Source organism: Castanea sativa, chromosome 6, assembly GCF_040712315.1.
Source record: "Castanea sativa cultivar Marrone di Chiusa Pesio chromosome 6, ASM4071231v1".
NCBI lineage: Eukaryota > Viridiplantae > Streptophyta > Magnoliopsida > Fagales > Fagaceae > Castanea > Castanea sativa.
Window position 1 is genome coordinate 6361893 of NC_134018.1, and position 14005 is coordinate 6375897.

The 14005-nt window shown below is 34.5% G+C and overlaps 1 protein-coding gene across 9 annotated transcripts; it reads right to left on the reverse strand.

The window, feature by feature from the left end:
* Positions 1-5341: 5341 nt before the first annotated feature.
* LOC142640817 (truncated FRIGIDA-like protein 1) lies at positions 5342-13611 on the reverse strand. 9 transcript variants are annotated; one of them, XM_075815097.1, is made up of 6 exons: positions 12510-13611; positions 9553-9728; positions 9134-9461; positions 6351-6389; positions 6110-6197; positions 5342-5978 (listed from the first exon to the last, which is right to left on the reverse strand). In XM_075815097.1, exons 1-6 carry the CDS (start codon positions 13411-13413, stop codon positions 5909-5911), a joined length of 1605 nt encoding a protein of 534 aa, XP_075671212.1. In that variant the 5' UTR covers positions 13414-13611; the 3' UTR covers positions 5342-5908. The 9 variants fall into 9 exon arrangements, with proteins under 9 accessions (XP_075671212.1, XP_075671213.1, XP_075671214.1 ...); XM_075815102.1 differs by lacking the exon at positions 6110-6197 and adding an exon at positions 7190-7312 and having other exon boundaries at positions 5927-5978; positions 12510-13609; XM_075815101.1 differs by lacking the exon at positions 5342-5978 and adding an exon at positions 7190-7312 and having other exon boundaries at positions 6098-6197; positions 12510-13609.
* Between the last annotated feature and the right edge of the window lie 394 nt (positions 13612-14005).

The window sequence follows — 14005 nt, forward strand, 5'->3', positions numbered from 1 at the left end:
AGGCCTTCATGATCAAATTTGTTTGGAAAGAATGGCTGGTGCCTGGCAGCCTCGTTGGCGGTGGCAAGGTCTTTCATTTTCCAAAAGAAAAAAAAAAAAAAAAAAAGGTTTGTAGAATTAAGCATCAAACTTTGTCAATGCTGATAGCATTCATAATGTACAAGTTGTGCTTACCAAAAAAAAAAAAAAAAAGCCTCGAAATAGGCCATAGATTTTAATGTTGGAGATATTACACAAAGTAATAATGGAAGAACAATGTTAACATAAAAGACAAACAGAAAATAAAAAACTTGGAGGTACTATATCATTTTCCATAAACAATTTTTGCCCCACACACTATTGTTGTTAAAGGGTTATCGCAAATTTGTCCCCAAGATACAACCAAGATATTGGATTCTACAGATAATAATTCTAGAGAATGACCACAGGATTTATTGTGTTTCTCTCAAACTTACTATTTTCTAGTTATAATAAATCTTTATTTATACCCATAGGGTTATATTTTATCAAAAAACACGTATGGAGAGTTAAAATGTTTTATAAAATCGTTAACAAGGCTTGAAACCTCTTCAACCTTTCTAAACAATCACCAAAACATTCTGCAGAAAATCCTATTTAACGATTTTCGATCAGTTGAAAATTACTTTCGATTCATCGAGTGCTCTTTTCGATCAGTCGAACAAGAATCGAACAGCGATCGAGATATCCAGAAACTCTAGGATTTTTCTTTACCATTTTCAATCAATCGAACCAAAGTTTCGACCAATCGAAAATACTGATTTTCGAATTTTCACTTTGAAAATTCCAAAATTTGAATTTTCACTTTATAAAACCATATTTTCCAAACTCAAACATCATTATTACAACTTATCATTGTATATACACCTATATACAACATTTAAGAAGTAGTGTCCTCTTGTCTTGAATTCATTGTGGAATAGGGCATTTTTGGTGGTTTAACCAATAGTCAAAATCAAAGTCATCTTTTAGTGGTCTTATTTACAATTGACTATATTGTTTTGTTCTTTTGCTTTTAAATTCAGGCCACCAATATGTATGATGAAACTTCTAGGTTGCATTTGGATTGAGGACACCCTCAATCTAAGCATTGATTTTAGGAGTTATTTCAAATCCAAACATTTTAAAGGTTTAAAATTCTTGGCAGATTTGTCAAATCCAAATCCTTAACATTTTTTTTAAACTTTCCAAACAAAGTATTTGGATTTTAATCACTTAAATCCAAATTCAAATTCCCAAATCATGCCATCCAAACACACCACTAGTTCCACTTATTTTAAAGTTCCTATTGCAAATATTAATAGCTTAATTAATTGGGTTGAATTTGTCAATTAGGAAAAATACTGAAAAATAAAATACCAATGGTGGCATGTATAGAAATGTGATCAAGAGTCTTTTACTTTAATGGCATTGTTGGCTCTTCTTTATGAATTACGAGGAATGAGGACACCCTCCCCCATGTTGTAACGATTGAATTATAAAAAACAAAAAAGTGCTTATGCGTGAAAGTTTTAATTAGAGACTTAGGATCAAACTCCATTTCTTTCATCACTTTCTTTAGATATATCATTTTTTTACTCTTATCAATATCATATGACTTATTTCTTGTTTAAGAAGACTTCATGTTGGAACAAGAAGAAGCTCGGGCTGTTGAAGTCTTGAAGATGATATTAATTTCTTAAGAAAGTTTGGTGCATATATAGGTAACTGATGTCTCAGTTTCCTGAATGGATTAAAGCTAATTGGGTTCTTGGCAGATAGGAGTTTTTTGTGTGTTTCATGAGAGGGAAGAAGAATTTTTTTTTTTTTTTTTTTTGAGAAAGGAAGAAGATGAAAAAAAAAAAATATCTATATTATATTTTACTTTTTTTTTTTTTTTTACAAGTCATTGTACTTATATTTTTTCCAGTCATTGAGCGGGCAAAATAATCAATATGATAATTTCACTTATCCTATGGTTTAAAAAATTAAATTGAAACAATCGGAGTATGTGTGAAAGTGACCCTAAGTTGGAGGGTCTTTTGATTTTGTCATATTTTTTGTTCTTTTTCAAGCTAGCAATTTTTTTTGGTAAACTCAAGCCAACAATTTGTACTATTGACTTGCTGGTAAATATTGGTAATTTTCCTACACCAAAAAAAAAAAAAAATGTATGAAAATGATTTAGATTAGTCAAGATGCACAAGGGAATACAGAAAAGTAAAAGAGATTGATATCTTGAATTTAAAATATTCATTATAAGTTGTAGAAAATATTGGAAAAGAAAAATAAATTAATATACCAATAAATCTAAAAATCATCGTCATTGATTATTACTACTACATATAAACTTAAATTTGATCCACAACAAAGTGTACAATAATTAAAAATCTGAAAATTTTATTTGAATTCCAAATAACATTTCTGAATTCAAGAAACGCTAAAAGCCTTTAGATTCTTGTGCGTGCATAATTAAACATAAACCATGCAAACAGCACGAGAAAATCAATCAAAGCCTACAATTTCTCAGAAAAAAAAAAAAGAAGGAAGGTTGAGAAATGAATAAAATTTTTCAAAAAATATTAGAGCAGGAGTGATTTTAATCTGTTGTGATAAGTGATAGCAGAAGTTGTTTTGTAGACATTGATTGAACATCTTCAATGTGAGATTTGAGTTGTATGATTTGAAGCAAAGTCAAGAAATAAGGCAAAACAAAAACTAAAAAAGTAAAGTTAAAGGGTTGAATGCATAATATTGTAGACGTGTTCTATATCATGATAAGCTTCATAAACTAACGGTCTTTGTAGATTTTGCAAAGCGACTATTGGTGTGGTGCAAAGGTTAATAATGAGTCACTCCCAAATTTGTTGGGAAAGAATGGCCCTGGTGCCTGGTATCCTCATTGGCGGAGGCAAGGTCCTCCATTTTCCAAAAGAAAAATAGCAGGGTTGCAGAATTGAGTAATAAACTATGTAAATGCTGATAGCATTTCTAATGCATAGGTTGTCTTTGACAAAAATAATTAGCATGCCATGAAATAGGCTATGCAATTAAGAAGTAGGAATCAATTTCATTTTGGCTAGACATCTCTCGGTTTTGGATACAATAATGGAATATGTCCTATAAAATAAGCTTTAGAAGTAAAAAGGTGAAGCGATTATTCAACCATAAGGGTGAACACTGAGAATGCCTTATGAATATGAAATAGACTTTCATGTAATTTCAAATGAAGCAGTGTCCATGTTTTGCTTGTTAGTAATTTTAGTAAGGTTATTAAAAAAATGTTAAAATCAGTTTACGCTAATTTTATATATATATATATATATATATTGGGTAAAATTCATCCCACCAATATGTAGTATTGATGAAATTTCCAATATCACTCATTTTGAAGTTCCAATTGGACATTATCAATAGTGTAATTAACTAAATTCAATTAGTCAAAATATCAAACAAGATACTAATTGATGTAGGACACAATTTACTATTTAATTATTGTAATTTATTGGTTTTGGTACTTAATTTGTAATTTTCGTTATTTTAGGTTTAGTATTATTATTTCCTTGTTTTTAGGTGTTTTTAATACATTTTAGGTCCAATTTGGTTCCTGTTATGGTTAGGTATTAATTAAGAGTTATTTTAGCATATATTTTCTTGCTTGTCAAGTTTTACAGAATCCTTAAATAGGCCCTTAAGTTTGTAAACGTTTGTTTTTTTAACAATTATTCAATCAATAAAATTCAGATTTTTATCTTTCTATTCTCTAATAGATTCCAGACCCTTTCTCCTTGTGGATTTGAGGTTCTTTTCAGAAGCAAACGTGTTTTGTTTCTTCTTGACGCTTCCGTATGCCACATCACTAATGGTATATGTAAAAATATGATCCAATTGCATGTATTTTTTACTTGGAAAAACTTAGGACTAATGGTTTACAGCCTTACCTAATACAATCAACTTCAATCAATGAAATTCAGATTTTTGTCTTTCTATTCTCTAATGGATGCCAAGCCCTTTCTCCTTGTGGATTCAAGAAATCCTTGTGGATTTGAAGTTATTTTCAGAAGTAAATGTGTTCTATTTCGTTTTCTCTAGGTAGAAGTATTCTGCTTCTTGACGCTTCTGTATGCCGCATTACTAATGGTATATGTAAAAATATGTAAACATATGATCCAATTGCATGTATTTTTTACTTGAAAAAACTTAGGACTAGTAGTTCACAACCTTACCTAATACAATCAATTTCAATCAATAAAATTTAGATTTTTGTCTTTCTATTCTCTAATGGATTTTAGACCCTTTCTCCTTGTAGATTCAAGAAACCCTTGTGAATTTGAGGTTATTTTCAGAAGCAAATGTGTTTTGTTTCTTGTTTTCTACAAGTAGAAGTGTTCCGCTTCTTGACGTTTCCGTATGCCGCATCACTAATGGTGGTATATGTAAAAATATGATCCAATTGCATGTATTTTTTACTTGGAAAAACTTAGGACTAATAGTTCACAACCTTACCTAACACAATCAATGATCTTGCTGGAAAACATTCATTCAAAAATTAATTGACTAATATTGTGATAACAATTTGTAGAACAAAATTGCGTAAAGATTATTGACTAGCAGGTCCTCTCTTGGGTATTCACTAGCTGTTTGTTATTAATTAAAGATTATTGACTTGTGATGCAAACAATGCAGAAATGCAAAATTATACCAAAAACATAATAAAACTTATAAAAATAAAAATAAAAAACAAAATGCAGCTCTATGAGGTTTCTTCTTCTTAACAACTAAGTTGTGTGGGAATACATTAACAACTATTATTTCTGCTCAATTAAACATCTCAACATATTGGTAACTGACTCAAAGCAAAGGACTGCAACAGATTGGTAATTAACTCTGCCACTGTCTTGACACATGAATGGGCGCAGCAGTGAGCATGAGTTTGTGCCTTTGTGGTTGAGATCAATGAAACATTAAAATGAGAGGCCTTTATAAAATATTTCAATGAGTTGACCATTGCTACAAACTAATTTAGACTCCAGATCTTTACTAACAACTCGTTCGCAAACAAAACAAATTTTTGTTGACAAGTCAAAAACTTAACAAGCAGACCTTGACCAGAAATGGAACAGATGGTGTAAGTGTCAAAATTCATAAACTATTGTGACAGTGAAATTCTATCACACATTCAAAATAAAGATGGATTAAAAAGACTTGCTTCTATGTTGGTTCTTTGCTAGCATGCATATAGGAATTCGAGAAAGATGAAATTAACAAGTCTTATTTATTAAAAAAAAAACACCTACAATAATTGTTAAGTTATTGTTGACAGGGAGTCCATTTTTTTTCCTTGTTTTCTTTTACAATTTATTTTGTGTTGGTCTTCATGTATTTTTTATTTTTGGTAATTTAGGTTTTGAAAGCAAGGCATTAGGATAAGATGTACCCTAGGTATCTTGTAGAAGAAAAAACAAAAAAGATGAACCATCGAGATTGCCTGATTGAAATCTGTAATTTGCATACTGCTGAATGCTAGTGAACACAGTCGGCTCCTTTGATGATGACCATAGAAGTGGTTGGCAAATAATACCAATTACATATGCTCATCATTCTACTCTACCAAATAATTCAAGTCAATTAAATCAGTCATAAAGTTCTCTTTAATTAAGAACTGCATATAAAGGTTATATTCCTATCTACATATGTTCATCCAACAAATCTTGCATCCTTAGTTTAAGATAAGAATCAAAATTTTAGATAGCAGTAAGCAAGCAAATTGTATCTCCTCAAATCCACACAATTTATCATCCAATTCGTACCTTAAGTTTTGATATATGTTGAAACTGTCTTAAAATAACTCTGCCTCTTCAAAAACGTCATAGAAAATCTCTTCAACAGCCAATATCACCTCCTTTCTGATTCAAGAGTTTCTTGATCTCTGCAATGTCCTGTGCAGAAGAGCTGAAGATGATTCTGCACACCAGAGCCCCCTAGACCAAATTTGACCAATATAATTACCATTCCACCTAATTATATTGCACAGGAATGCTTTAAAAAAATTAAGTAAAGCAAACTGAGTCCCATCCTTTGCCAATCGAATAAGACAGTCAAGTATATCTACATGATTGAAATAGCTTTCGTATGTGCTAAATCCATAGAACCAGGGTAATCTTCACTTGCTCCATATTTAGAGATAACCAAAGGATTCACTGGAGATAGAGGAAGGTGAAAGAAAAAGGTAGATAATAATATTCTAAAAAAGTAATATTTACATAAAAACATACAGTTAGACAACCTTATTGATCAGTTATGAGGAGAAAAGAATCAGCTTTTATTAGAGGCAATATGCAATAGTGATATACCTTGTGCTGAACCATTTTGGTCTAGATGAGCAAAGAAATCTGCAATGTGAGAAGAGCTATCAGCATCTTGAAGAAAATATTATTAAAATGAGCAAGCAATAATCTATCATAGAGAAAACTTAACTAATCATGTCAGAATTATCACACCATTAATGTTAAATAAAATGCAGCTATAAGAAATGATATTTTAATCCTTCAGTTCGTAGAGTGCAATTGTGGCATGCGATATACAAAATCATATGCAAGTGCTAATAGAACAAAATCCATTTTGGTTCTGTAGTAAACTGATCGAGGAGTTCTGCATTAAAGATAGTCCCAGGATTGAGAATGAAAATGAAACGTCTACAAAAAACAATGAGTTTGAGTTTTTTTTTTTGGTTCAAATTTATCAAACATTTAACTTCACATGAAGAGCACGATGAATCATGAACGCATCTATACGAAGTTAGAAATAGCACCAGTTAAGAACAAAATGCAGGAAAGTTGTTAAGGTTATCTGGAAATGCACACTGATATCCACATGATTCTACTGACAAAGAGTAAATCATATCACATTGAATGTGCTAAAAGGTCAAGAAATGGGTAAAGGAGAAATCTATCAAGGGACCTTTCAGCCAAATCCAGGAAATCGCAATTAAAAGCTTTTTTGATTTGATAGTTAGAAATCCAATACATCTGTCAGGGGATTTAGGTAGGCAGAACAATTTAAGTTTGTAATAGAATGTACACAAATCAAAACAGTTAGAAATTTAGAATGAACCGATACAATAAAGTTTTTAGGTATGAATAATTTTAGGTGAACACTTTACTTAACAGGGGAAAAAAAGGCAAATATTTACCTATAGCCTCTGATGGAGTATAAGTGGGACGTCGGCCAGCACACCATTAACAGAGAAGTTGCCATTGTCAATGTAATTCAAGAACTGAGTAACTGATGCTAAGTGGAACATCATTTGCAAAATCTGATGCAAAAACTTTTAGCCCTTCTTCATGGCCTAGTAAATATTCAGTTTCATCTACATGCCATAAGTAAGCCTTGAGAACAAGATTTACAGAGGCAAATGTCTTGACAAATTTAAGATTCTTTAAGAGTTGGTGACCATTAATATTGACCACTAACTCTAGGGTTGTAATTTGCACTTTCATCTTTATTTATAGGAGACATAAGGGCCTATTAGGATTGAGGGAAGAGGGAGGGGGAGTGGAGGGGAGTAGAGTAGAGTTGGCTGGAAAATAGGCTATTTTTCAGCCACTCTCTTCCATTTCCCCTCCCTCCCCTCCAATCCAAATGGTCCATAAGAGACAACCTTTTCTGGGGTAGACTAGGGTCCCAGGATTTCAATGCATAGCATGCCCAAATGAGCTATTCCATTTGCTCCAGATAGGCTACGGGGGAGAATATGAAAAAATCTAAAACATATACGTTTCATGCTATTTTATGGACAATGCAAAAAAACCTTTTTTTTTTCAATTGTCCATACGAGAACCTTGACTCATCTATGAAAGTCCTGAACGAAAAACTGCTAATAAAAACAAAATGATAATTTTCGCTTTCAAAATGCCACCTGTAAAGAATTCAAAATTGACTGAGAACCAAATAATTGACCTAAAGACCCTGTTAAAAAATAATTTAAGTAATTAAGAATGTAACACTATTAAATCTCACAATTCTTAGCTCTTCTTCATGACCTAGTAAATAATCAGTTTCATCTACATGCCATAAGTAAGCCTTGAGAACAAGATTTACAGAGGCAAATGTCTTGACAAATTTAAGATTCTTTAAGAGTTGGTGACCATTAATATTGACCACTAACTCTAGGGTTGTAATTTGCACTTTCATCATTATTTATAGGAGACATAAGGGCCTATTAGGATTGAGGGAAGAGGGAGGGGGAGTGGAGGGGAGTAGAGTAAAGTTAGCTGGAACATAGGCTATTTTTCAGCCACTCTCCTCTATTTCCCCTCCTTCCCCCTCAATCCAAATGGTCCATAAGAGACAACCTTTTCTGGGGCAAACTAGGGTCCCAGGATTTCAAGGCATAGCATACCCAAATGAGCTGTTCCATTCGCTCCAGATAGGCTAAGGTGGAGAACATGAAAAAATCTAAAACATATACGTTTTATGCTATTTTATGGACAATGCAAAAAAAAAACCTTTTTTTTTTCAAATGTCCATACGAGAACCTTGACTCATCTATGAAAGTCCTGAACGAAAAACTGCTAATAAAAACAAAATGATAATTCCCGCTTTCAAAATGCCACCTGTAAAGAATTCAAAATTGACTGAGAACCAAATAATTGACCTAAAGACCCTGTTAAAAAATAATTTAAGTAATTAAGAATGTGACACTATGAAAACTCACAATTCTTAATCACCGTATCTAGTTGCTGTACTACAATCAGGTGATCAAAAAAGCAAGCTATGCTTTCCGATAACCAGCACTGCAAGGCAAAAGCTACTATACCATCCAAAAGTATACTATCACAAAGACAGAGTGCATCAATTTACTTATGATAGTATGATGGATGGTATTGGGGTGGCACACCATATCCATCATAGGCAGTTGGCCTAACATAATAATCAGATGGCACATATGGTTCTGATGAGTATAGATGGGAACTAGAAGGGCTTGGGTCCCCAGAAAAACCCACAGGGGCTCCTGGATAACCATACAACCCAGCTGATGAGCCCATGTAAGGGGCAACAGTAGGACTCTGGCCCACCATGCCATAGGGCACAGCCGATAAGCTCCCATATGAAGCTGGATGCTCTGGTAACAAACCTGCTGACTGTAGATGAGATTGTTGATATTGGGGAATTGTTGAATTCATGCCACCAACATTTATTGGTGCTGCTGCAGGACTAACTGGATAATCCATTCGAGGACGCTTGTTTCCACACTGTTGCTGCTGCTGGTGCCGGTGCTGCTGTGGCTGATAAGATTTGGCAGGAGGAGCTGCTGCAGGTTTTTTGATGTTTTCTGCCCGCTTCTGTAGCTTCTCGATAAGCCCTTCAACGTCTGCCCGTGGATACTCAGAGTCAAGATTGTGGTCTTCAATAACTTTAATAACTGACTTCAATGCACCCACTTCTTTGGCTATGCCCTCATTCTGTAAGAAACTTACTAAGTATATCCGCAGGACATTTGATTTTGAATTACACATGGTATATTGGAAATCATGCAAGGCAATGGAAAATTACCAAGGACTTGCGAGAATGATTTCCGTCGTTGACAACTTTCCTAGCAGCCTTCTTGGCATCCTCTAAATGGGCTTTCAAGAGGGGGACTGGTGGAAACTTTTCAGTCAGCTCAAATTCAAAAATAAATTTGACAGCCTGAAGTTGCTTTCCCTTACTTACAAGTTTCTGAATGAGATCTGCAGAGCACCAAAAAATAAAATCATTTGAATTTTACTTCAGATTACCCAAGAGCAGGCACCAAAATTTTCCATATGACAGTTTACATCCAAGACAGTTATCCCCCTGTAAATCAAATATTGTAAAGGTTTGAAAAGCTTAACAGCAATTTGTATACCCTGCCTCAAAAGAAGTTCTCATATGCATAGCAATGCTGCCATGAATCAAGTATATGCTAAACAAGACAATATTACAATAATTCCAGAAACCTAATCTCTCCTTATATAATTCCTTTGAACCCAATAAAAAGGTCATATTCAGTGCAGAGCAGGTCTTAGGAGAGATGGTTGGTAAACATCCTTACTCCCAATTTTGGAGAGGCTAATTCCTAGACTCAAACCCACAACACATCACTTGGTTGGAGGACACCTGCCATCGCACCAAGGTCCAACTGCTTTCTTCTGAATCCATTAAGGGTGAGTTTGTTTCAGCTTTTTGAAACTGGACTTTTTGAAAAAGTGGAGTTTTCAAAAAGTGCAGTTTCAAGAAGGGCTTTTTCAAAAAGCTGAGTGTTTGGTAAAAGCTGTGAAAAAGTGCTTTTTGAAAAAACTGAGTGTTTGGCTAGCACTTATAAAAGTGGCAGTTTGAGGGGTAAATTACTAAAAAGGACAATGTCTATATAAAGAGAATTTTTTATTTTAATTACCTCTTTTAATGCAAGTTATGGATACAATATTTTTACAAAAATTTCACAATAAAGTCTATATAACAAGTTGTTAATAGTAGGAAAAAAAAATATCATTAGTAGGTCTAGATGAGAACTAATAACAACTTACTACTTACTATGTAAACTTTATAATAAAATTGTTATTAATATTCTGTCAATAGTACTATTTTTTTTTCTAAAGAAAAATAATACTAACTTAAAAACTTTATTCTTTTTTTTTATCATCATTTATTCTTCTTATATTCATTCTAAACAATTATATTTTTCAATGAATAATGTTATATTCACAACATTTTTCGCAATATTTTCACAACAAAATTTTTGTGAAAAATTGTTATTAGTTCTAATTTAAACCCACCGTTGAAATTATATTTTTACTCACCAATATTAACTAATAACAATATGAAACTTAAAATTTATTGTAAAAATATTGCGGTAACATTTCTAAATTGTATTTTTCCTTTCTTTCTTTCTTTCTATCATCCACACGTTTCCTTTTTTTCTTTTTCTTTTCTCTTGAATTTTCTCCACCACACACGTATCCCATTATCTCCATCCTCTCCTTTTTTTTTTTTTCCTCTACACATTCCAGAACTCTCTTGTCTCTCTTTCTCCAGCTCTGTTTCTCTACTTTTCTTTTTCTTTTCTTTTTTTTCCCTTCTTTTTCTCCTCCACACACGGTATCCTATCTCTACCCCCCTCTTTTGTTTTCTTTTTCTCTGAAAACATTCCAGCAGTCCAGATGGAAGAAGAAGAAGAAGAAGACGAAGAAGAAGAAGAAGAAGAAGACAGACTCTCCACCGATTCATCATCAAGCTCTCATCCTCCTCAAATTCTCACCGATTCATCCATCATCCTCACCGATTCATCATCGTCCTCACCGCCGCCGCCGAAGCTCACGCACCATCGCACCGAAGCTCACACATCGTCGCCGACCCACGCACCACCGCCAACCCTATTCATCATCTTCCTCACCCATCTTCAAAGCCCAGCTCCGTTCATCCGTCATCCTTCGACGATCTGCCGATTTTGCATTTGGGTGTGTGTGTTTGCATATGGGTCTCAATTTGCTTTGTTTACCGATGTGTGTATGTGTTTGCATATGGGTCGCGGAGCAGAGAGATGAGAGGCAAGGTAAAATCAAGAGTATTTGCTCTGTTTTGGGTAAAGCAAAGAAATGGTAAAGTAAGGTCAATTTGGTAAAATCATCTGTGGTCCAACGGCTATCTTCATAACGCCCACTGCGCTTTTCCAAAATGGTCCGAAGCTCCCCCATAAATTTTTTGCACGTTTAGTTCAGTGTAGAGAAACGCGCTTTTTCATTAAAGCCAACTTTTTCAAGTTGCCAAACACATAAACAATGTACACTTTTTACAAACGCGCATAAAGGGGCTTAAAAAGTGGAAACAAACACACTAAATCTTCTTGAGATGCTGTGTGATTAATAAGACAAAATGGGCTCTCTATATTCTCTTCATGCCTTTTTAATCTCCATTATTTTATTTATTTCTACAGCTTTGAGAGGGCTAGAGGCTACCATGCCCATGATTTTCAATTAGCCTTTCTAAACATAAACAACAACTTGCATTATTCCATTCTGTCACCAAGTTCCCAATTCAAATTTAATGTTAGAAATTCAAGTTTTAGACTTTCCTTTCTCTTAATTGTGATAATTAATTATTTATATTAGACAGATTATTCTAAGTGGAAATTTTGAAATATTCCACTACATTTAACTTCTTACTATAATATCAAGACTTGGCCTTGGCCCATCATGGCCTTCAGTACTTGGTACCCGGCAACAACTTACACTAAAGGGTCTGTTGCAGGGCCTATATTGGAAAATTTAAGACTGAAAAACCACCTGTATTTGACAGGCCTACGCTAACTAATAAAAGTCGATACAGAGCCGAAAATTCTTGTTTATGTTGACATTATGATCAATGTACCATAGACATACACACATTACAAGTATGATTCTAGAAAAATGAAACATCAAACACAATCAGCTAAGACATTCTACATAACAAGAAGCACACAACATAAAAGCAAAACCACAATTCAACCAGCTTACCAGCAGCTTTATCCCCCAAACCAAAAACTTTGCACAACACCGCAGACTGCCGATACTGCGCAATAATAACAAGATAATCCACAAGGTCATCCTCATTGAAGACGGACCGCAACCCATAGGCCACCACCAAATGCAGCAACCCCAGCACCTCAAACGTGTGCATCTCAATGTTTCTCTCCTTCCCTATCCACTTCAAAGCCAACTCCTTGGCTCTCTCCCTCACTTCCTCGCTCACATTGGCCTTAATCTTCATAAGTTCCTCCAACAAAAGCACACAACACCTCTTTGAGCCACCCAATTCCCAATCTTTATTATTCTTATTCTTCAAATTCACACTATTATCCTTATAAAACCAATCCATTGCATCCAAAACCAATGCAGCTGGGTCCGGAGCACATAGCAATGCACCAAGGAGTTCATCCCTGATTGTTTTCCTCTCATTTGGCCCATTTGGGTACTCAATTAAGAACTTCCTCAACCCCAACCCATCCATATTCTCACAAAAAGCCTTTAACTCGGGCCGAGGCTTAACTATTTGACCCGAACCCACGTCACCATCCGGGTCAACCGGGGTTTTGGTCATCTGGGTCGGAGTTTTTGATGAAAAAGGAGGGACCTTTGGGGTGGTTTGTGCGTTTGGCGCTTGTGAGCTTGATGGGTCGGTTGAAGGGTTTGGCTGAGTTGACTCGGCCTGTTTTTGCAACTCGAGCGATTCGAGGTGTTGGAATCGTTGATTGAGCGAGTTTTGGAGGGAGGTGAAGTGGGAATCAAGTTCTGACCATGTGAGAGAGAAAGAGGAGAGAAGGGACGAGTGGGATTGGAGGTCATCGAAGGCCTTTTTGAGGTTCTCTTTCTTTGAGTCTATGAGTTTCAGAGCTGCTGAGATTGTCTTCAGCGTTGCCATGATTAGAAAAAAAAAATTGGGATTTTTTTGGGAAGATTGGTATGATGGGACACAAGGTTTCTGATTGAAGACAAAGTTCTAAGACCCTGTTGATTTTGTATTTGTGTTACTGTTTAACGATGGGGGTGAAGTTTGCTCTGTTTCTGAGAACGCGTGTTTTAAGAGAGCGGTTTTACGGTACATAGAAGAATTGTGATTTTTAAAACGACGTTTTGTCTTTCGTAATGCACGGTTCGTTTAATTTAAGGAGTTTGTTTGTGAGAAATTGGGTTTTAAAACACCGATTTAAGGTGTGGGAGATTTGTTTGTGTTTGAAAAGGCTTGGGTTTATATGGCGTTTGTAGAAACTGAAATGGTTCCGTTTTTAAAATGTGTAAGCCCAGACCCCAGTCCAGATGTTCTAAACAGGCCAATATCATGTCCAATTATCAAGGCCTAAGAAGAAAGAAAGATGATTCTACGGCCACACTTGCCTTTTCCCAACAATAATTTCTGGACTACTTTTTTTTTTTTTTTTGAGAAATAATATATCCACTCAATTTTTACAACAAATTCTAAGTGGTAGGTTGTTGTTAGTTGTTATTGTTAGGGC

Bases quoted from the DNA above. Each gene is read 5' to 3' on its own strand.
- LOC142640817 (XM_075815095.1), bottom strand. From the start codon at position 13,413: ATGGCAACGCTGAAGACAATCTCAGCAGCTCTGAAACTCATAGACTCA. The intron at 9,729-12,509 runs GTAAGCTGGTTG...GGTGCTCTGCAG, and splicing joins TTTGGGGGATAAAGCTGCTG to ATCTCATTCAGAAACTTGTA. The intron at 9,462-9,552 runs GTAATTTTCCAT...AGTTTCTTACAG, and splicing joins ATCATTCTCGCAAGTCCTTG to AATGAGGGCATAGCCAAAGA.